The sequence below is a fragment of the Chionomys nivalis genome, chromosome 26 (assembly GCF_950005125.1).
Source record: "Chionomys nivalis chromosome 26, mChiNiv1.1, whole genome shotgun sequence".
NCBI classification, from domain to species: Eukaryota; Metazoa; Chordata; class Mammalia; order Rodentia; family Cricetidae; genus Chionomys; species Chionomys nivalis.
The window spans coordinates 2,533,579-2,558,021 of record NC_080111.1 but is presented as its reverse complement, the minus strand read 5'-3'; the positions used below and the strand labels follow the sequence as shown (position 1 = coordinate 2,558,021).

General features: G+C 44.9%; 1 protein-coding gene across 3 annotated transcripts in view; it reads right to left on the bottom strand.

Annotated features, from left to right (window-relative positions):
• Positions 1 to 24,443, bottom strand: part of Satb2 (SATB homeobox 2) — a 213,463-nt gene that overhangs the window by 122,580 nt on the left and 66,440 nt on the right. For all 3 annotated transcript variants that reach the window (XM_057758803.1, XM_057758805.1, XM_057758804.1), the window contains 3 exons: positions 19,356 to 19,482; positions 18,052 to 18,175; positions 10,889 to 10,991 (listed from right to left, as the gene is read on the bottom strand). In XM_057758803.1, coding sequence (XP_057614786.1) covers positions 10,889 to 10,991; positions 18,052 to 18,175; positions 19,356 to 19,482 — 354 coding nt within the window. The remainder of the gene's footprint in view (positions 1 to 10,888; positions 10,992 to 18,051; positions 18,176 to 19,355; positions 19,483 to 24,443) is intronic.

Sequence of the window (24,443 nt, the reverse complement as noted above, 5' to 3'; positions counted from 1 at the left end):
TCTAATCCCTCATAGAAAGGCTATCATCTTATTGAACTTTATTTTATTTTTAACGTATATGAGCAATCAGAATTTCCTGTACAGTTTTATATTCATTGACCATTATATTTTTGTTGAAGAAACTCTGATTGAACCTGGTTTTTAAAAGCTATATTCTACGACCAAAGTTATAGGGCTGGCAAGTAGGCTAAGCGGGTAAAGGTGTCTACCATCGAGCCTGACAACCTGAGTTCGATCCTCTGGGTCCACGTGGTGGGAGGAAGGCAACGATTGCCAGCACACTGTTCTCCAATTTCCACATGCACACCCGTGCACACAAAAAGAAATGGAAACTTTTGGAAGAGTAAAATTCGGGGAAATGCAATACAAGTACATTTAAGTTTCAGTTTTCCACATGAAAAACAATAAATCCACTTTCCTGGCCAATGTGCTGTATTTGTATCAACCAACAGACAAAAGGAAAGGATCCTGTGGAATCCTTTAAAGTAGTTGGTCAATGGCTTGGTTTGTTTTTTACTTCTTTCTTTCTTTTTTTCTAATAGAGTAGGAAGGAAATTTAAATATCCTCATTCACTAAACACAGTGACTTACACCTGCATTGCTAGCGCTCAGGAGGCTGAGGCAGAAGGATCGCCATGAATTTGGGGCCAGCCCTTGAGGGATATTTCAAGGCAAACCTAATACAGCTGCCTTGTGAATTGGCCCTGGAATCCGCACATAGTTACATTGGGCAAAAAGCAATGAACTGGGTAAAAGGTTTTGCATGGAGAAACTTCTAGAATCTCTGGCCTAGGGATTTTTCTTTAAGCCATTAAGATGCTTATGCAAATGTGAACAGATTAGCATGAGTGGGTGCTAATGGACTCCTTAATAAGATAACACTCTGGTATTCCCCAGAACCTCATTTCGACACCCTGGGCGAAAGAATATATGGGGAAAACCAAACAAACAAACAGACCCTTTCAGTGCCTCTTAAAGCCCTCAGAAGCTCTCTGCAAGTGATTTCACAGAGGTGAGACAGACACGGTTCGTCTTGGGCACTCCTGGAAGGAGTTCTGCCCACCAAACCAGTTGCTATCTGAACCCTGAGAGTAAAACAGAGATAAGGCAGACAGGATTGCCTTGGTTTCTAAACCTTTACCCCAAGTTCCCTGCTACATCACCCCAAACCTCAGGGGTAACGTGGATAATGACTTTCTTAAAATCACAACTGAAAAAACTTGTTTAAAGTCAAATAGCTGTTCAGATATAGAAAATATTTGGGATTACTCCAAATAGCTAGCGCTATAGCTCTAGCATAATTAGAATAAACAAATCGTGAAGGCAATAAAAACTAGCTTTTATTATTGTTGATTTGGATTTTCTTTCCTTTTTTTTTTTGTTGCTTAACTTGAAGTGACACACTCACTGCCTGGATGTTTCACGAATATTTTTGATGGATTTCTTTTTTTTTTTTTTATTAGATTTATTGACTCGGAGGAGAGCAGGGCATGCGTGTGGAGGTTAGAGGACAACCTGGAGCAGCCAGCTCTCTCCTACCCTGTGGATCCCACAGACTCATCTCAGATCGCCAGCTGTGGCAGCAAGCCCTTCATCCGCTGAGCCCTCTTGCTGGCCTCCTAGCGAATCTCATTTAGAAACAAGACACATCAGGCCCAGAAATTTCTCAGTCTGTAAAGCCAGTGCAACACTTGGGAAGTGTGTTAGGGCCTCGGGTACCAGCAAGCCCTGCCATCTGCATCACGGCTGAGGGTTCATTCTAAAAACCCTATCGTTGTTTGGTTCCCCACAACTGTGAAGCCTAAATAAAAACAGCTCCAGCTTGTAGAGGAAGATGAAGCTCAGAAAACTCAAAAGCAGGTGAGAGAGCTGGAAAAGTGGCATTTCCAGGCTCCTGGTGCCTGCGGTCTGTAGCTAAAGCTACACCGTCCAAGCTGTCACACACTTATTACTAGATTTAGGGTTAGAAGCAGGGCTACCGAACAAACTTCCTTCTGCAAATCCTGCTTTTGGCGGGACATACTAGTGTGCACACAAGGCTTGTGACAAGTATTTACACTTGTGAATTGGTGGCCAGGTGGATTTCATGAGCCATGAGGGTCCACGTGTGTTCTGCAGAGCCTTCCGAGGTGACACAGCCCGCAAAAGCTGGTCAGTTCAAAAGAGACGGCAAGACCAACAGCTGAGTTAATCACTAATGAAAGATTATTCGTGCTTTCTTCTTCATTTTAGTTGAGATGAAAATATTTATTAATCAATGATTGTCGGCCAAGAATCATGCCAGTCCCTAGATGCACAATACCAAATAATTTTAACTTAAGGAAAAGCTCCACCTGCATTTTTGCTTCTGATAAATTACCTACTTGGGGCACACAGGTGGACTTAGAACCTCCACCTATGACTGAAAGCGTCTTTCTATAAAAAACGAAAGCTCCTTTTAATGTCTACCTTCTCAGTTCCTTAGCGATCCAACTACTCATTGGAGATATAAAAATTAATGATGATAAGCCCCTTGTTTTATTTTTCTTGCATCTGAAGCGTTTTGCCCCAGGATGAAGGTCATTAGCTCGTGTCCCACCTGACCAATGAGGAAGAGAAGAAGCAAGCGCCGTCAGTAAATTGTGTACACAGAAAGTGTTCAGTTGAAACAGCCAACAATAAATCAGATGTGCTGCACACACATGACATGGTAACAAACACCCTAAGGCCCCAGGCAATCAGAGTGAATTCACATAAGACTGACTTCATGAGGTGGGCAATCAGGCAATGATTTTGGTCCTCCAAAACTGGCAATTCCGTGTGGTTAAATCTGGTATTTATTTTGGCTCCTCTCTCTGAGCTGGGATACGTACTAACAACTCTACTGTACCCCTGAAGTCTTCTGCTGTATGTAGCTCTTTTAAAAATGTAAACATAACGAAACAAACAAAAAAAAAACACTGTCCCGTGGACCAATATTGAACATGCCTATCTATGAAGTATTTCTGATTTATTATCTCCTGGTCAATAACTGTAAATACAAGTCAATTTATTATTTGGAAGCCAGTTTCAGTGAACGCAACAGACAAACACAAAGGGGCCTCCATCCGTCAAATACTAATCCCACACCATCGAAACAAACAACTGGAGAAAAAGAGCTGACTAAATATAATTAAAGAAAATATTTAGGAGTTTGAAAGAGCCGAAGGGTAAAGGCGGGTGGGGGTGGGGTGGAGAGGCTACGTCTCTTAGGACTACCAAGTCTACAGAATTTTTTTTTTCTTTTCTCTAAATTTGTTGTAGAGAATTTGTCTCTGGGTTGGGAATTCGTTTGCAAGGTCTCTGCCCCAAGCAAGACATCTAGAGCCAACTTGTTAACTCCCAATAAAATGGCCCCGTGAGCGAGGGGTACCAGCCGGGCCTGTGATGATGCCGTATGCTGGCTTTCCTTAGGTGCTTTTTCCACTTATTATCAACTTCCTTTCCCCATATTAAGTTCTCTAGAACATACACATACGCTATAAAGCAACCAGGATATGGACGCCTCTGTTTCTTTGGCAGTGCAAGTTCGCAGGACCCGCTAAGCTCCATGGAAAAAGTGACCACTGTCCACTTTACTGCCCACACAGCCCCACCCCCTCCCGGTGACACGATTATCCCGGCTCTAAGCAGTTTGATAGCACCGATCTTTCCAAATGTCCTGTAAGTATAGCTGAAACTGCTTGTATCTGAGGGTGCCTATACTTTTGCTTTTTGTCTTAATTTAGGCTATAATTTTAAAGTACTTTCAGCCCATGATGCAGAAAGGAACCACGTGCAGAAACTCAACATTGTGATTTAGACAGTCTGCCTCTTCCATTTAGCACTCAATGCATGTTAATTCTTTAATTCAACCTCCTGAGAAAAGTTCATCAAGGAGACAATCGTTCCTGATTCAATCTTTCCAAAAGGCCGGCCTCCCTGACTGGATTAATCATAAATGTTATAGGCCATTACTTTTAGGAAAAATAATAAACTGGTTGGAAAAAAAAATTTCAAAGAGGTATTTTTCTTTGTGCGAACAATTCCCAATTTACAGTTAATAAAGTTATAATTATCCATTTCTAACTCTTTAGTTCAATAACTAATTAATATGAAAGGAATGGATTATTTGAATAGAGTATTAGCCTCCTAAGCTCATTAGCTATATGAATTAAATGACCAAAATTATCTTTTTCTTTCATTTAACTGAGGGGTTTTAAGCTCTCAGTCAGAAATAAGGCTGGCTATAAGATAATATCTGTGAAAACAAGGCCAAGTGCATGAACTCATGTAAGTTAATGTACACTCAATTCTACCTATTAACATGAAGTTCTTATAATAATAATGCCTTATATTCGCTGGTCTGAGGAGAGCGCAAAACAGATGTGCACCCTAGAGCTCTTTTGTCCCAGAAGGACCCGTACTCCAGACAACGCTAGATCAGCTGTTCCCAACCTCTGGGTCACAAGTCCTTTAAGGTCTGCACATCAGATCTCCCAAATGTCAGATATTTATTTACATTATGATTTGTAATGGTTGCAAAGTTACAGTTGTGAAATAGCCATGAGATTATTTTATGGTCGGGGAGTCCCCACAACATGAGGAACTGTATTAGAAAGGTTGAGAACCACTGCTCTAGCTTCCTGGGGATTCCTTTAGGGGTTCAGATGAGCTCAAGTTCTTGCAAAAGGCAGAATGAAGGTCACGTCAGAAGAGCAAGGAGCAGGCCAGAGAACCGTTTCCCATGAGGCACTTGGACTTCCGTTCTGGGATGTCACAGAGCACTTTAACTTTAAAGAGCACTTGCTCTTTAACGAACGCTCCTTTGAATTCAAGAGAGGCCCAGACTTTATAGGCAATTACTGCTACCCTTGGTTGCCAAGAGGCTGCAGGTAAGCCCCTCTCGCTGAAGACGCCACGCACTTGCACTTCAGACACAAAACAGGAAGGACCTGAGCTGGATTTGCCCTGAAAGCCTTTCCCTGAGAGTGCAGAGAGTGGAAAAAATAGTATTCCCTGGGGGAAGAGCCCCCAGACTGGTTGTCCAGTACCAAATGCTCAGCTCTGAAATCATACACATACAAGTGACATTATATAGACTAAGCATGGGTGTTGTGCATGTGCGCATGCGTGTGCACATGTGTGTGTGTGTGTGTGTGTGTGTGTGTAGAATTGAAGAAACAAAGAAAAAAAAGCCATGAATGAGAAAGAACAAGAGTGTCTTCATGGGAGGGGTTGAAGAAAGGAAAGAAAAAATTATAATTATATTTTTATTTCAAACAAAAATTAAAGTATTACTAAAGAAAAACAAGAACGCTCCCTTGGGTCCACCTGAGCTACCTAGTCCAAAAGCGTCTCCACTAATCATTCTCCAGCTCTTCGTGAGGCCGCTCGCTGCCTCTCATCTTGAATGACTCGCTGATATTTCTACCTCCTTACCCAGCTCTTATCAACGCACGTATGTGCTCACTAGACATTTGTTTAATCACACTCTTTGTTTCCTTATGACCGCAATTCTTTGTCTCTTGTAAGCATCCTTTCTTTTTGGCATGGAAGGCCTACGTAAGACACCCTGTGATGGCCCCACCGTTAGAATTCCTCCAGCAATATAAGATAAAAGCTCAAACTTATTTTCAAATGTTAGAACCCACGCTACCCTATTAACTGCTTTGTATATTTTAGAGTTAGAGAGAAGCCAAGAACTCCTTTAGATTGTAACTATCTGGGATAGACAGATGATGGAATGGATGGAAGATGGTGGATAGATAGAAAACTGATAGCTAAGGAAATGGAAACCTATCTTCTTTTAAAATATATTTTAAATTAATTTAAATAGCAGATAAGTTTCTTTTGCTCTATCAGCTATGTTATTAAGAACAATTATTTATAGTTCTTTAAACACTTACGAATAAATATATCCAAGCCAAAAATAAGCAGCTACCAGCATAGCTAAAATGAGTCTCAGGAGATCTGAGGAAGGAGTTGACTTACGCGGGCCAAGCACTCAAAGTGGCCCTCACACACCATTTTTCTGCTTGCTGGCACTGCCAACTGGACTACCGGGGTGACCAAGAAACACACAGAAGTGATGGCCACAGCGGAAATGCACAAGGCCCTTCTTCCAAAGACCCCCAGCCAGCATGCTGGAAACGGCTGTTTGGAGAAGTGCTGTCGCTATTCTCACGACTCCAATATTTATGTAGAACTCAAAGGACTTGATGCTGGCATTACTTGCACAAAGACGTGATGTTGGCTTCCTTGTGAGCCACCTTTCCTCAGAACCCAAAGGTGAAAGCAAATTCCTTCCGTAACTCAAGAGAATCAGGTAGACAAAAGTAAGTCCCTTTCACCTCATCAGAGCCAAGCAGCAGCAGAGGCAGGGGGACCGGGAGCTGATTAAAGGCATTGTCCTAGCCACCGACAGCACCGTGGCGAAGCAGGTCAGGAGACACTGATTCTCCATTCAGCTCGGAGGCACCGCTTTGTAAATGACACAATCATTTTGGGGTACGGGAGGTGCTTTAAATGTGGTAACATTATATCATTTCGGCTATAATGATCATAATTACTTATTTCTTTTAATCACAACCCACTTAACCACTTGAGTACAGAGGACTAGTTCAAGGAGTTCCATTTTCATTCAACATCTAATCTTTGTGTTTCCTGAAAGCCTCCTCGAGCTTTGTTTACTATCTGCTTTGCTGGCCTGGACGTTTGATCTTGCAAGGGTAGATTAGACAGGGTCAGATAAAATACTGATTACTAGAATAAACCAGACTCAAGGAAGCTAACACTGGTTTTAGAAATCCCCCTTTCTCTCCCAGCTTTGCAATATTTTTTTCAAAATAGGCCCAAATAAACAAATAAAATTAAGAAAACTAGCAATCAGAATGTTTTGAGCAATGATTAAGAAGAGGAAAGTGACGGGCATGATTTTCAGCCCTAACCAAAATACAGGGTTTGGTTAAGGCCCATTCATTCTGGTGGTATTATTCTACGACATAAATAATTTTATAATAGCCACCAATATTTGTGTGAACTCTGAATGACCCTTTAATTCTTGAGACATACTAAAGACTTTGAGATGAATCCCAGGAAAGACAATTCGTTCCGATTTTTGTAAAAGTATTTTGGATATAGTCATTTGAACTTACTCATCAAGGATCCACTCGAACCTGACATGAATCGCCTTTGTCAATTCGTGCCTTCATTGTGCCCAGGACTCCGTGAATGCATGAGAATGGAGTTGGTGGGCTAGAGAGATGGCTCGGCCATGAAAGGCTAGGTTCACAGCCAAACATGTAAGAGAATGAGATCGGTAGTGGTACTGCCAACACAACTGCCTTTGGCTTCATAAAAGTTATGGGATAAGTTCGTATCTGGAGCTCTTGCAAAAATAATAGATTAAAGGCTAATTCTTTTACAAAAGAACTATGAGAGTAATATCCATGGAATAAATCCCCAAACTTTAAAAACGATTACACAGCAGCATGACTATGTCTGGGCGGCTACGGGTCACCTCTGCCCATTGCTCGTAAAACACCTGGACACTGAGTGACTCTTCTCCTTCCTTCTGGATAAAGGAAGGATGTGTTCCTTACACAGCGGAGTTGAGCGCTCTTGAAAATCTAGCCCAGAAGCAGCTGAATGGCAAGTTTTACAAAGAGGTGCAGACCAACCTAACATGCCCACCCACCACCTCCTGCTCCTCGGGAACCCAAAGTCCTGGGACAAGGTTCATGGTAGGACCTTGAAACCAGAGTATACAGACTTGTTTCTCCATCTCTCTTGAAGTCGTGGTGATGTTAACTAAAGGATGTCTCGGCCAACCTTGATTGTCTTTGAGATTAAAGGAAAAAGGTAAACACAGCAAGGCCGACTGTGATCACTGGGGAAAATAAAGTCAACACACTAAGCCAAGCCAATTGAGGACTTTATAGAGAGTGAGTATAAATAGTTTAGATGGGGCAACAACAAATCCAGAAACACACATTAGAATGTTTACTGCCGAATCTCGACAATTTCATTTGTATACACTGTTCACGTCTGTTTTTAATGATATCAAATTATCGATTGTTCATTTTTCTCATATTTATTTAAGCATCGACTATAGAATTTGCAATCTGATCTCTTTTTTTTTATCCTTCCAGTAGACTTTTATTTTTGCCAGGTTTGAGTCCTATTCTACTTTGATCTTTAGAGTATATAATTATTCTACTGTTTATTTATTTCTATGAGGATAGAAAAAAGAGTTGACCTAGGAGATCCCGATGTGGCAATTTGTAACAGAATCACATAGCTTATGTTTTGAAAGTCATGGTTTTGATTAAGAAGCAACCATTTAGTTCCCACTGTTTTATTAAAACAGACATTAGCAGATAATAGGAAACATATTTAACGACGTCGCCTGCATTTTGCTTAGGACATCAGTAAGTTAGCTGCAGACTTTCTTCTGTAGCTAACATAAGCCATGGTGCATGCACACTGGAAACCAGGTGAGGACGGGAAGCGGATGGCAGGGAGGAACGGGCCTCTCAGACTTCCGCCTTCTCAGGAGGAAGCCTAAGGGCCTGGTCTGCTGGGGCTGCTACCGACTTCCAGACTGGAACATTGTTATTTCTGTTCATCTTGAAAAGGGAAGGTCCCAAGCAGATCTTTGAAACCAAACCATGATCCTTCTGTGAGAAATGGATCAAGAGACCATATCTATCCTCAGCAAGAAGCCTTTATGGGTTGAAAAGAGCTGAGCCCAACACTGCATCCTGAGGGTAGGAAGTTAACAAAATGAACTTCTCTGGTGTTTGTTTTTCTGCGCGGCGCCATTATACCTGTCATTTGCTCTTTGTTTTTCCTCCCACTCCCTGGGCTGATGAATCAACACACTTGAACTGTGAGTGGCAGCTTGTATTTACTTCACACATACCGTAACCTTCCTTTCTTCCTCCCACCGACACGCACGCGGATCCACACACACTTCCCAACAGCGATGGCTAGCGTCTTGAACAACACGTGGGTCCCTTCAGATGTGGAGCCTTGATCTACTGGATGAAATCGAGGCCTCGGTCTGCTTTTATTGGCACTTAAAGATTTAGCTGTGCATTTACTAACTTGAAAAAAAATCAAAGTTTAAAGAACTGAATGGCTGAAAGAGCAGACAACGTGAGTTTTCACACACACACACACACACACACACACACACACACACACACACACCCCACTGTGGTGGCAACAGGGAAATCACTCGGTTGAAGAGTTCCCAGGCTTGCTGAAACTGAAATCATAGTCTAGCAAATAAAAGGATGCACTTGCTCTCTTCCTTTTCTGCCTAGCAGGTAAATGCGATCTAGCAAACGACCTTGAAGCTGAGTGATTCTTTGATTTTTAGTCAAAGTCGATGTGTTCAAGCACCTTAACAATCTGATTTCAAAAGAGGAACTTGGAGGTGACAGTTGGAGGTAGGAAACCCTTCTGAACCACACAATGACACCTCAGAGTGAGGACTTATTCAGCTTCTCCTACGCAGAAGTGAGTATTAGTATTTGAAGACAAACACCCGAACCAGAATCTAAAGGGCTCAAAGAATTTGAGACTATGCTGAAGAGAAACTGATGGTAATTCGGTTTGAAGTACACTTAACCTCTGGATAGCTCGCAGGTTTTGCTTTCCTCTAAATGGTGTGTTTACTGTGGGATGCTCACCCTTTTTCTCGATCTGAGCTGTGCGGCCGCTGCAGCCGAGAGCTCGCTTGCCCAAGGGCAATCTTGTAAACAAGCTCTCCGACACTCACTAGCCAGAAGTATTGCTTTGATGCTACCCTGTCTCCCTCGAGGAAGCCTGCCAATAATAAAGCTCAATCCAACCTTCACATCCACCCACCCACCGAATCATCATGTGACCCTCGAAGGGGGTAGCGAGCCGACCCCAAGATGGAGAACACCTACACTACAGTCTGACGGGTAGTGTCACCGTTAGAGACTGGTGTGGCGCTCAGACATCAACACCAGTGTCACCAAAAGTACCCCAAATATCAAAGACCAGTCACAATCACCTTCATTGGAAAGAATGAAAAGATTTCTACATTAACATGCTTGCAAAGGTAAAATAACACTAATACATTTAAAAGGCCGGGCAGTCTAAATAGCATATTCATTATACAAAACAGCTGTGCTTTCAAGGCTACATATAATTTCTTATGTATTATATCTAGTCTTACTACTTTTATTATATCACAGCTATTAGTCATTTAGGATTGATTCTATATTAATATTCTCTTATTTAGTACTCATGGCTACTAAAGGATCCATATACTTTCATTTCTAATGTTTAGATGAAGATGTTGAATCTTGCTGAGATTAAGTGATTTGACCAAGTTCACGGAACTTAGCAAGTTAAAGGCCCAGATCTGAGTTCAAATATGCCAGAGCACAGAAAACTTACCTTAACCCTCAGGGTTTGTCTCCAATAAACACACTGATACCCTATTTCTAACACAAGCTTTCCTGATGCTTTGGAAGTCTTTCTGCTTGTTGACCAGGAATCAAACAGTAAGTGTTATGTAACTTGGAATAAAGCTTCAAAATAAAATCTAAAGATTTTCGCCTTTATAGGGGTCATTGGTGAAAACCACAAAGTTGATAGATTACACTAAAACTTTTCCTTGTAGCCTGATTACCGCCTTACTTTTAAGGGTTGACTTTTATGACAGGAATGTTGTGAATCTTACCTTCATAAATACTTACGTATGTCTGTATGTATACACACATACGTGTGCACATATGATAAACAACAGCTACACTTAACATCCATGTCAAAAACCATGTCAAAAAGCTAACAACTTATCGTCCCGAGGATCTACAAATCGGCTTTAAAAACAAGAAACGGAGATTACCTTTAATCTTCTTATACTTTTTATACCATCTCCCAAATTCTTGGCACTTGGTTGCTGACACATTGGCATAGTACGTGCTATTTACAATGGATGAAATCATACTCTGAAAAGAAGGGGAAAACGGTTAGTTTTCATAGACATGATAGCAACTTTTTTAAAGACACGAAGGGACACGTCACAGCCTACTGTTTCCTTTGTCTTTTAAACTTAAAACGACAACTCCTCTGCAGACTAAATCATTTAATCACAACCGGGATGGCCTGAGCTCACGGTCCCTTAAGTACACTTGCATAATAGCGGTGATTTCTAGAAAATAAAAAATTTAAAAAAAAAATTAAAAAGAAAAGCCAAGCCTCAAGTGCCATCAAAGATGGAGGAAGAGGGATTAAATGCAGAGGGAGGGACTGGCTGAGGCTGCTGAGCCAGAGCACAAGGTGACATCGGCCGCCCCAGCACCCTCCATCCAGATAATGCTTTTCAGATGTCTCTGCTCCTCTTCCAACTGCAACAAGCTCACACAGCCAAGAATCTGAGAACATCCGTGCTACGCACTGCAGAACAACGTTTAGGGAAATAAGTTAAATTAATATAATTTATAGAAACGTGTGATTATCACTTGTGTGAAAATTCACCAAATGAAATACTTGACAGTGCTATTTTTGAGCCGGGGGAAACCGAACCTAACGCTTCGGCTGTGTTTCAACCAAAAATGAGTCGAAGCTAAAGCTTTCTGAGCACCCACATTTGTGAGGGTTCCCGCTGTTCCTCCCCTCTCCCCTCGGAGGGAGTTGTTGGTCCCTGGGGTTACAGGGAGCATGGCCTGAGGCAGCATTGGGACTTTTCCATTTTAATTGCACATATAGACTCGAATGTCCTACAGAGAGGCACCTCCTGGCGGTAAGGTATATCCGAGCCAACTCATACCTGAACCGTATGTCCATTTTATACAGATTTGATTTCTCGAAATGCTGCATGCCAGCAAAAGAACATGAACACTCAAACGACCCTAACAACTTTCGTGAGGCTTGAGATCGTGCCTTTAAGTCTTGTCTGTTTCCAAAATGTCATCCCCAGACATGGAAGAGTTCAGGCCAGCTTAGAACCTCTGCTGACATTTCCGTTAAAGTGGGGGACATAAAGAGGATGACAATGGTCTTAGCTAGCGGGAGGTTCAACTCGAATCACTTCCCTGGTGCAGAGGTGGAGGAAGGAGTCTCTAATCCAACCCAAAGAAAGCTCTTTGGCCTCTTCGACACCACAGACAGCTAGCTTCCCCAAGTTGGTCACTAAGGGAAGGAGGTACAGAGAGCTCCGAACTGAGACCGCAGCACCGAGGACGCAAAAGCCCACCAGCACAAGCGTCTCCTAAGCCTTGGAAGGCCTGGCCTGCTCCCTCAAGACTCTGCCTCAGCAAGGCCTGCTTTGTAGCCAGATAGAGCTGTGCAGTACAGGCTACACTAGCTCCGTCTCTGCACTGAGATCCATTTGCTCTTCCTAGACAGCAGGGCCTTGAGGAGAGTGACTAGCTGCTATCTCTACCCCCCCACCCCTTTTCCTTCTTCTTCGTGTCTCACGTAGTTCTGATGTGGGATATCTGACTCATTGAAATCTAACACACAAGGGGCCGGGATGAAACTCTGAAATGCCAAACTGAAATGTCATAATAATAGAACGTGAAAGCTGCCTAATAAAAGCTGCCTGGCACCGCCACACGGGGTGTGAGCCCCTAAACATGCTTACAGTCTTTCTCTCGTAATGAACGCTGTCTCCTGGGAAGGCACAGGACAGACAGTCGCAGGCGGAGTCAGAGTGGGACTGCCTCTCACAAGCTAGTCTAGAAGGAGGCCAAGGACTGCCTAGAGCTACCTTAACTCTTCCTGACCCACAAGGGGAGGCTGCAGCCCACATCACTCTGAACCCCGATATTCCCTAGCTCCCAAGCCTTCGTCTGGACCCTGCTCCAGCTACCCCACCGTGAGCCTCTGTGGGGAGGCAGGGAAGAGGTCTCCCTACTGGCTCCACCACCCGGAACCAAAACTCACACAACTTCAAAAAGCAGGAGGCTGGGCACCTAAGTCAGTCATGTTGTCTTCCCTAGATGATGTTGAATGTGTATCCCTGCTGCTACCAAACCCAGGATAGATTTCAGTTCTGAACTGAGCAAAGGAATTGGGTAGCAAGAAGCAGACCCTCCCTAACTAATGGAACTGTGAAACAGCAGAGTCACTTCACTGAGTTTGTGGTACGATCATTACTATGAACTCTCTGCCTGAGGTACACTCAGTACTTCTACAGGTAAGCTGTTACACACGTGAGACCTTAAAAACACGGGTGGGTACACATCATGTGGGATTATCCCACTTCCCACACGAACATCTTCTAAACCTCAACGAGACAATCGTATTCTCCTGGTTTGAGTCTGAATCAGGGGATCCCGATGAAAAGCCTGGGCAGGTAGTGCAGGGTCATCCCTACTGCTGGCGGGACCGCCAGTAGGAATTCCGCACTCAGCTAATGATGAGCAAAGCAATAGCATCTTAAACCAGGTGAGACAGTGAAGGCAGGATGGGACAAGTATTGATTAAACTCTTTTCCACCTCCCCACAACTGTACACAACTCTCCTTCCTGCCCTCCAGGCTGTGTGTGGTTTCTCAGTTCACGATCTCTTCTGCTTTCTACTCCGTCCAGAACGACCCACCCAGCTGGAGTCTGGACCCCCGCATCTTTTTGGCAAATGGGGAAGAGTTCCTCAACCTCTTCAACCCGGGATGCAAGCAACACTGGAATAACTGCAAAGCAGCATGGATGAAAATAACCCGGGAGATGTGTGTATTGATATTTCTAACGCTGAAAATGAACTGTCTTCTTGGGGCTGGTATTAAAATGGCTCTGCTTTTACAGAGCGCGCCCGATTGTCTCGGTGACGGGTTATGAGCGAGGTAAGATGATGAGGGTGCCTTCATAACAGATGCTGGAAGCAGCCCCCATGCCTATTCTACTTCTACATAGCCGAAGGCTGTGTACACAGCCTATGGTTTATAAACTACATAAACAGCGATTGTAGGTACACCTATTTTATGAATAGCACTATGTATTTCATAAATCAGAAGGCTGAAAATACCTTTCCAGATCAGAAATACTTGAAAGTTTTCAGAGTTCTTTATGATGGATGTGAATTTTTAAATATAAAGATTCATGTGTGCTATTTTGTAGTCCAACTTAGCCTTACACATGGTTTGCTACTTGTACTTGGAAGTAATTCTTTTTTTAATGAGAAAGAGAGAGAGAGATGCATGCTAGGAACATTGGGATTGCAGGTGTGTGTTATCATGCCTGGCTTTACATGGGTTTGGGGGGGAAGGGACCCCACACTTCTATGGCAAGTCTTTTTATACACTGAAGTATTTTCCCAGCACTGAATCCTTCGCATAAAATAAGTTACTATTTGCTGGGCATGGTAGCACACACCTTTAACCCCATTGGAGTTCCAGGCCAGCCTGGTCTGCGTAGCCAGTTCCAGGAGACCAGGAATAAACAGTGAGACCTTGTCTCAAAAAAATTAAAAATAGATAAGGTATTTGGAGAATCAAGATATATTGGAATTGTTTTGGCTCCTCCAAAACCAACTAGCTGATCTGAAATTACTCTATCCAAGTGCAAGAGAACCGGACATAGTCAACATAGTGATGTGCTCTGGAAAGACGCTTTGCTCCGCGAGAGACAGCACAGACAGCAGTGGTCCCAGAAGGCTATAATGGAGCAGGAAACATCTACCTCCCAGAGCCATCTTCTGTACTAAACGCGCCATTCCTATGTGTTTGCGGTCACACTGGGGCAGATAAACCTACTATACTGCAGTCCTACAAAAATATAGCACAAGCTACTCTATATTAATATACAGTGTTTGGCAATGATCACAAACAAGTCTGGGACTGGTTTATGCAAATACTATACTGTTCTCCTCTCCCTGTTTTAGAGTGTGCTCTCTTGACACAGATTTGCCGAAAGTCGTATCCCACGCTACAACTGCAGGGCCTTTACGCCCATCTCACGTCCTGCATACCTTGATTGCATCCGAAGGCCACACTGAGTGGCTGACCTCCCCGTCTAGATTTTCGTGAGCACACTCTGTCCACACGACAATGAAATCATCAGAAGGCTCGTTTCTCAAGATGAATCTCCACTGTTAAGGGACGCATGACCAGCTATACTTATTTTAGCTGGATTGCCATGGCTAAAAATAAGTTTGCTTTTAAGTACCTGGGAAAAATTTTCAATGTGCTTGTTTTTATTTTATTTTATTTAACTAGCCCAGGCAACAGATGTCACACCCGATTATAAGTATGGATTAATTTCCAAACCAAGGGCTTAGAGACTCAAGATGAGAACGCTCATTGGCCAGAGTTTGGAGTCCTGGGAAGTGCCACCAAGAAATTCCCCTGCGAAATCTCCTGCTTACATTCACAGCCCCCCGGCCCCTGCCCCCACACTCTTTTCCTTCAGTCAGATTTTTAATTGCATTTGTATTTCTTTATTCAGCTTGTGTGGCGGTGCATGCATTAGTAAGCACACAGAGGTGGGAGGAGCACTTCTCTCTTCTCTCCAGTTCTTCCCTCCTGTCATGTGTGCTTCAGGCTTGGCAGTGGGCACCTTTACCTGCTGCATCCTCCCACTGGTCCTCGTGGTTTTAAGCATTAGTGGAGGTCCGTGTGGTAGGACCCATGTGGAATCCCAGCACAGGAAATGGTGATAATAAGAAGTAAAGGCCACTCTCCTTTACATAGCACATATGATAGCCTGAGCTACCTGAAATTTGTGTATGGGGTTGGGGGACATGGGTATACTGGTACATGCCCACAGTCCCAGTGGCATTAGAACTCAGAGGCAGGAGGACTCTATAAGTTCAAGGCTAGCCTGAACTATATATAGCAAATCCCACACCAGTCAAAGCAAGGCTATGAAGTGAGACCCTGTCTATCAAACATAATGGGCGGATAAGCGGTGACGACTAGTCCCTCATGAGTGAGTCAAGGAATTTAGAACTCCAGAAATGGGAGAGACCTAAAGGCATTCTAAACGTTCATAGAAGTGGGCATGTGACACCCCCTCTCTAATTCCAGGACTCAAGAGGGAAGGCAGGATTATCACCACATATCCCAGGGCAGGCCAGGCTACACAGAGAGAGCGTGTCTCAAAACAGAAGCAAACCAACAATGGGAAACAAGAAGAGATTAAAAACTGCACTCAGGTCACTATTTATGACACATTCGGAAAGGCAGGGTCCTCCTTTCTCCCAGAATGAAAGATGAAAAGATCAGACGGCCTTCACCATGCTCCTACTGGCGGGGGTGGGGGACGGGTGTTGACTTGTGGGAATGGCAATGTGATCCTTAGGGTTGCCGAGGTGGAGATACATAATATATCTGCTAAGAGAACATCTAAAACCCAGTGAATGGTAGCCGTTGTACTAATATTAAGGTCCGTGGTGCCCCCTGTTTCCCTAGGTTCTCTGCAAGGGCACAGGCAGGCAGTGAGTGACCTGCCTTCTCTTTGTTCTCTCTTCCCCTTTAATCTGTTCTGTGGTGTTCTAGGAAGCACACTAAACACAAGATTATCATGGAACTTCCAGTATACTAAAGGGAAAGGATGCTTTGGGAGGCATTCTCTTGTCCTGTAAAATTCATCCAGCGTGATTGAGTGGCCTTCTACCGTCTTCCCCAGCTCCACTTGTGTCGGGATGGAGGCTACACAAATCCATAGACAGAAAGGAGAAGTTACCGGTGCCCAGTGAGAAGGAAGAATGGGGAATTATTGCTCAGAGTTACAGACCCTGTCTAGGGTGACAAACACTGTAGAGAGACAGGGGTGACGGTCACACAGCATTGAGAATGCACTCAATACTGTTCACCTATAGATTTAAAAGAGTTGAGAGACTAACTAACCTTCTTTCAGATATTTTAACACACACGCATGCACGCAACCAAACTTCCATCAAGACACTGTGGACCAGTGGAAGGTAGTGTGGCTTTGAAGATGGTGTGTCTTCCCTTCTGACTTTCGGGTAACAAGGCTGTCTGTACCATCAGACCTCTTGGCCATCATCAGAACCATGATGAACAAAAAGTAGACCAAAAATCAGCTGTGCTGATTTAATTGAACCAAACTCTCAAGACCCGAGGTTTCGTAGTCAAAAACTAAGAGTAAATAAGACGGCGGAAGCTGTGTGTGGAACACATTCTGTTTTGTAGGGACAGTCTATCTGAGTGGCTAGATTCGGTGACTCATGAAGACATCGGGGGACGAGGAAGAGGCTACCCCGATTTAAGCCTGCTTAGAAAGGTGAAATCAAACTTAAATACCTAGACACACAACGACAACCTGTACTTCCCCTGCAGCCTCGCCAGACAGACTAGCTAAATCATGACTTCCTCTAAATACACAGGCTGCAACTGTTGCCTTTTTACGGTTTTCTCCACTCCTCTTTTCTGTCTTCGGGGTTCCTTTTGTAAATTATAGGCCACTGGGATGTTCGAGAAAACATGTGCTAGCCACTGGAGCCTTTATATAACATGCAGGTTTCAACAGGAAGACTAAATATGGCTTAACTTTGGTTCCTTGGAGCACTTCAGCCTCTTACTTTCATGGCCATTTAAAAAGGGGAGGGGGATTGCCCTTGTTTCGAGTGATGCATTTCTGTGTGGTGAGTATTTAAAAACAAAGCCAGAACTATGCTCTACAAATGTCTCTAAAGATCAACCTCTAACTACCACCAGGGCAGAGGATGCTCCAATCACACCAAGACGCAAAGGGTGGGCATAGCGACCCACCCGGCAGAGGGAGTAAAGAGACCACCGGGAATGTCGACTTCGGAACTGAGGTCCGGTACGAGGTCTCAGCCTGCCACTTAACCAGTAGAAGAGGTTTCCACATGAAACTTAAGTGACTCCTGGGTCACGATGTCCGCGCTACGCCGCGGGAAAGCTGATGAGTATGTGTGTCAGTGTTCCCATACACTCTCACTGATCTAAAGCCACTGGGAAGCCATCCCCGAGATGATGACTTTTACCCTGAAACCGAAAGCACCCCCCTCTCCATGGGCCCCCGAAATGCAGTGTGACTGCAGAGACGGCGAGTAGAAGATGCCCCCGGAGGAGACACTGACCTGGGAGAGAGGGCATTCTTTGGCTAATGTGCTCTGGTTCATCTCTTTGAGCAGTTCCTTTAAGGCATTGCGGACTGTGGCATGGTTCCACTGCTCCGCAGGCAAGTCTTCCAACTTCGAACAACTGCAAAACAGGGCAAGAGTGAGCAGCAGGCGACCCTCTTCCACGGTCCTGGCTGCAGGGGACACACAGGTCCCCTGCCAGTGCCACAGTAGGACATTTAGGAGGCTTCCGAGAGAAGGAAGGGGAGCACGCGTCCCTTCTGTGGTCTTCCTTCTGCAGACTTCAGTAGACCCCAGCAGGGGAACCCCACAGCCTAACAGCCCACGAAATTTGCCACTGTTTCTAAACATCAGCTCTTTCGAAGCACTGGTGAAATGACATAGCACTGTGGGAATGGCTTTCCCAGCACAGATTCATTATGGGTCTTCCTAAGGTTAAATGTCAGCACACTCCCATCAAAGCCAAAGCACAAAGGCTCACCTTTCCCAGAATAATAATTATTATTATTATTATTATAAACTTTTAGAAAAGACTCTCTAGAGTTGCTAGAAAAGAATAGAGGTGATGGGTTCCTGCTAAAGCAAAAATGCAATTTTAAAAATCTTACACTGAAGGACCCCATTGCTTAAAGCACAACTCGCAGGCACTTTGGAGGGGAAGGGTACACAGAGCCTCGAGACGCTGGGAGTTGCACAGCGTTCTGGATCCTGCTACAGATCACGGGCTCGCTTTCACTGAGTGGCCACCCCAGAGGGAAAGAGACCTCTACGGCCCTGGAAGAAGAAAACTCTCAGCCAGCAGAGGGATTGGATGCTTCAGCACTTGTTCTGCTGTTGGCTTCTAAGAAAGCCCAGAGAAGCCATGAGAAGAAGGGCTGTGTGGAGCCCTCTTTCCCCTGCCCTAAAGACTTTTAATGATTGATCAAGCAGTCCCTGGGTGACCAGTTCAGTGCCTCTGATGACAGCATAAACCAGTTGGATTGTGGACTATAAAGATGCCCAGGTGGCGTACGCCTTTAATCCCAGCACTCGGGAGGCAGAGGCAGGTGGATCTCTGTGAGTTCGAGACCAGCCTGGTCTACAGAGCTAGTTCCAGGACAGGCTCCAAACCACAGAGAAACCCTGTCTCGAAAAACAAAACAAAACAAAAAAAGATGCCCAGGGTGGCACCCCCTGCTCACTGCCCCCCCCCCATTCACCCGCTGTCTGGAAATGAAGGGAGACAAGCTGGTCTCCACAGTGAATCTGAGATCCACGCAGGGCCTCTGCGAGGAAGCAGACAGACGCTCCGACATACACACCTTTGTAATTGGATCTTCAACGTCACAACGTGATAGACGTCTTGAAGCATGTCGGCCACGGTTGCGTCAGGGGCGTCTGTCACATAACTGAGCGGGAGGGGGTTCCACCTCCCCAGCTTGATTATTCCTGCACAGGGAAGAGAAACACAATAAACATATATCCGCTATGTGTTAAACCCTTCCACAGCGTGTTCAGCATCAAGAAGGCCGTCCAATGGTTACCACTGGACGCCCACTCTGAGAATCTACAGGCAACGAGGCTTTCTTCTCTGGCTCCAACTGAGTTAGGGAACTTTGTGGGGAGATAGGGCATGGGAAGGATGAGGTTTAGCCATAGACAATTGATTCTTCTATGTTTCTCTGTGCCTTGAATTACTTAGAAAACCATAAGGATATTCCCCTTCTCCAAAGTCTTGTTTCACAGTCTAACTTAAGACTGATGCTAAATATACATGATTAAATATACAAGATGGCTGATTTCATAGACAAAAAATAAAAATAAAATAAAAAAAAAGCAGGCTTCACCTAAATATAAGACTTGGTTTTGAATTGAACAAGAAAACTGTTGTGTAGTCTCCATGCTCCCCCGTCACACTCTGAGTGTGGTGTGACCCCAGGGGCACACAGGAAAGGCAGCCCCCCAGGAGCCTCACCTTGCCTTCAGGGCCAAGTGTAGCAGCTCAGAATAGCAAAGAAGCCTTCAGCTGCCTCTTGGTTTTTATGCCTGGGTTCTTTTTAGAATGACAATGGCTCCTTTCCCCTGTGGGCTTCCTGCTGTCTGTGGCAAGCCTGAGTGATAGACAGAACAAAGCTATCCTGGGCTAGCTTGGACTGCAAGAAAAGGTAACCCCTATTGCTGGAAGATTCATGGGTGCCCGGACAGCACTGAGAAATGCTGGCTTATTCACCAGATGGGCAGATGGGCCCCTCTGGTCTGGAGCGCGGGGCACCGAGAAACTTGATGAGGAAAAATAGAGACACTCATTTCACAAATGACATAGGGTAACAAAATTTTTTATTTCCGTGCTATGAAAACTCTGATGGTCGCCACGGGATGTCAGAAATTGTCACATATAAAAACGTTATGTTTTAGAGATAGAAGAAAAACAGCATTTTTATTTTTCCTTTTGACGACACAGGTGAGTCGAACTACATTGTTCCTTTAAAATACATACATATATGTATTTATCATTGAAGAGAGAACACCTGCACCACCAAAGGTACTGTTAAGAGATTCCCAAAATGACTCTGGAGCTGAGAGGCAAAACTCCAAGGGTTGGAAATGACCTTTCTGGTGAGGGCCACGTCCTGTCCAAGACGGAAAGAAATGAACGCACAATGCCTGACATAATGCTTGAAAACAGGGAGGAAGCAGAACAAAAATATTAAAATGATACACTGTTTCAGTATTAAGACTTAACAATCTGCTCCTGAATATGCTACAGTATAAATAGTGCCTGGACCCGGCCCCAGCTAGGCAGCGCGACTCTCATTCATGGTGCCGTATGTCTCCAGTTCTGGCTCCTGGAGCCCTCCTTCCCCTGCCAAGAAAAGCTGTTTTTCATGGGGGATAGCTTCCCTAACGTTTCCTCCCGTGACAATGAAAAGTGCACAGCACGCAGCACAGAGGAGACACGAAATGAGCATCCTCGGCCTGCTGGACAGCCACCCCGAGAGGGCAGATCTGCCTCCATCCTCCTTTTCTAGACATGGCGAAACACATCTGACTGCTACCTTTCTAAGAAAACTGTTGTGCAATTTTCACTTCCTTTAAAAAAAAAATCGTTATGACGATCACCCACAGGTTAAACATAAAGCGATCATACCTTAAAGGCGTATTGTTTTAATTACAAGAGAACAGAGGAGAAAACGGATGTCGGCTGTGTTGTGTGATGGGCACAGAAAAGGATCTGCCAGTAACTTTGGTTACTGTGACTGGGAAGGTCATCTGAAGAAAATGAGCCCTGCAAACTTCCCGGCACGACATGCATCCTGCCGTGTATGACGGTGGTTTTTTATTTTTAAGGAGGATTCCACAGTGCAGCCAGACACAACCAAATATAGCTGCGTGACTTCATTTATATCAAGCCCAGGAGAAGCAAGACTAATCTATGGGAACAGAAGAGAGACTGAGCTGAGCAGGCAAGAGAATTCACCGGGAAGGGTTTGCCTGTCTGGGCTAGTGGCTGCATGTGTCTCGATTTGTCAAAATGCATCAAACCAGCCTCTTCATATGAATATTTTTATTGTATGTAAATGATGCTTGCCGGGCACGGTAGCAAATGCCTGTAATCGCAGTAAGTTCACAGTCACCCTAGGCTATCCAGTGATTTCGAGGCTAGTCTGAGCTATATGGAAAGACTTTGTCACAGCAAAGGGGGGCCCTATCTTAGTCAGGAAAATGCCTGCTGGGTAAGCCTGGGAACTGAGTTCAGATCCTCAGCACTCACACAAAGGCTGGACACAGTGGTGTGTACCTGCAACCTAGAGCAAGGACAGGAGACAGGCCAGTCCCTGAAACTGCTGACCAGTCAGTTTAGCTGGTCAGTGAGACTCACTGCAGACTCAGTGAGAGGCCCTGCTTCGGAAAATAAGGTGAGTGATGAAGGAAGACACGCGATGTCTAACTGTGACCTACAAGTGCGCTCGCACATGTGAGCAGATGTGCACACGCTTGCACACATATATACATACATGCGCACTGAACACACGTGCATGACACACATATACACATACAAACACACACACATACATACAAAAGCTGGGTATGGAAGCACACGCCTATAACCCCCCAAAAGATGGAGAAATATCAAAAAATCCAAAGCTGACTGGGCTTCATAATGATGCTCTGTCTCAAAAACACCAACACACACAAAAGGTTCTCCAGTATGTATAAAATAAATCATATTCAACTTCCCTCGGAGGGGGTGCATGAAGAAATAGACTGAAGACATATCTCTCCGGGAAGGTGAACTCCCTCCCCACCTTGGTGAGCCAGAAGGAGACTTGTCTGGGCTTGAACCAGACACTCGGGTGCTTCACAGCAATGGACACCACCACAGAGAGGCCACAGAGAGCATCTGTTCCAAGCTACAGCTTCAAGGGAACAGAGGGTACTCGCTGTTCTCTCGGGCAAGGGGGGCAGGGCACGATTTTCCTTCTCCACACATCTAGAGGCCACAGTGTCTCCTCAACTGTCCCCCTGGGGCAGAAGAGTTAGAGTCTCTCTCTTCAGTGTGCCTTCCCTCCAGCGAGGGTGAGTGAGTGCACTAACCACTCTGGAAAACACCCCTTTGCAACGATCTCCTTCCCTGATTAAAACAAATGACAAAAATATTACTTAGAATAGTAGTCAAATGTTAATTGAAGAAACCAAACTGGGAAGCAGTACCCCAGCAATTGTGAGCGTGCGCGGGCTTCCAGGGAGATCGCTGCTGATTGGCCCTGGCTTCCACTGGCTTCTAACCATGTGACTCTAGCAATTACTTCATTTCTCCATGCCTCAAGCCGCTCATCTGTAAAATGGGATGGAAAAGTACTTCCTGTAACGTGCATGCAATGCCCTTAGGACAGAGCTTCCTAAGGGAAGGCTGGAGAGAAGCATACACACTTCGGATGGCTCTGAACGCCTGCCTCAGTTCCTCCAGCACAGGCTGGTGATTGGCGGCAAGTTGAGAGTCACTCTTTACCGACTGAGATTTGGGGCCAGTTGTTCAGTTTCTCCACATGCCAGCTTTCTTGTCTACAAAGTGGGGATGATGACCACGCCCACCTTCTGCACTGCTAGGAGGCTTGCAATACACAGGGATTACCACGCCATAACAAATGCTCAAGTGGGGGGGGGGGGGACGACACACGTCTGTGCACATTTCTGAGTGAGGACACAAGAGATATGAGCGCCTAAGCAAAGCGACAGGAGATGAATGTCTCCTGGAGGAGGCTGGATGAGAAGAAAGAACCAGACGGGAATAAACAATTTCTGCACCAGGTGTGATTAACTACAATTAGCGGTGTCATTCCAGCCTTTGGGGTAGGGTCACCAAATCCTGCAAGGGAGACAAGATAAGAAAACTGACCTAGGCCCCCTAGAGACAGTTCCTGATTCAGAGTATTAGGGAAATCTCAATAATCCGAGCAGAATCACCGGAATACAGATGTTGCCTGTAACACTTCAGTCGAAGCTTCCTAACTCCAGAGTGTGAACGGAGAAAAATGCTAGTCTGGTTATTCTGACACACAGGCGGGCGTGTGCGCGTGTCCAGTCTGGCACCGGGTGGACCTTCAGTACCGGGAGACCCCTTTTCCTGTTGTGAAAGGGCATCACACTCTAACTCTACCTAGAGAGCACTGATCTCCTGTAGCTGCTCCTAGAATCTTGTACGTTCTTCAGCCTCTAATCTAGGACAAGGACTAAGCAGCCATCCCAAGGGGTCTTTGCTCGACACAGGTGCTTGAGAGAACCCGTGCGTGGCTTGTGAGTTTCACCACAATATTCTTTTACAGTACTTTACAAGTACCAAGTCTTCTTATTTGTTTTGGTTTGGTTTTTTGTCTGTTTCTCTGTCCATTTTTGAGGCAGGGTCTGACTACGATATAGCCCAGGTTTGCTCAAACTCATGATCCTCCTGCCTCGGCCTCACGAGTGCAGGGATTAGAGATGTGAGCACACAACACCCGGTGCTTTCTAGAACCATCTGTTCATCTTCAGAGAGTCATTGTTAAAAGTGGCTTTAAAAATCAGTGGGGACCAGCCGGGATTAGGAACCGGGCTTCATCAGACCGCTCGACCTGCCTACTCAGCCCCGCTGCTCTGAGCATGAGCCCCTGCGCCAATTCCCCATGCCAGGACAAGTCCCTTGGGCAGGGTTATGTTCACTCGCCATCATATGTCAATCGGTGCATTGACGTTTATTCTGAAAACAAGTAATAAATGAAACCAATGCGCAAACAGAAGACAGAAGAGTTGGCTACACCTGGGAGGTCCCTGGGGAAAGTGGTCCCACAAGGAGCCACTGCAGACACCAACGATGTCCCCCAAGCACCCCACTATTTCCAAGAAACACAACATCTGTGAACATCCGGAGTGCC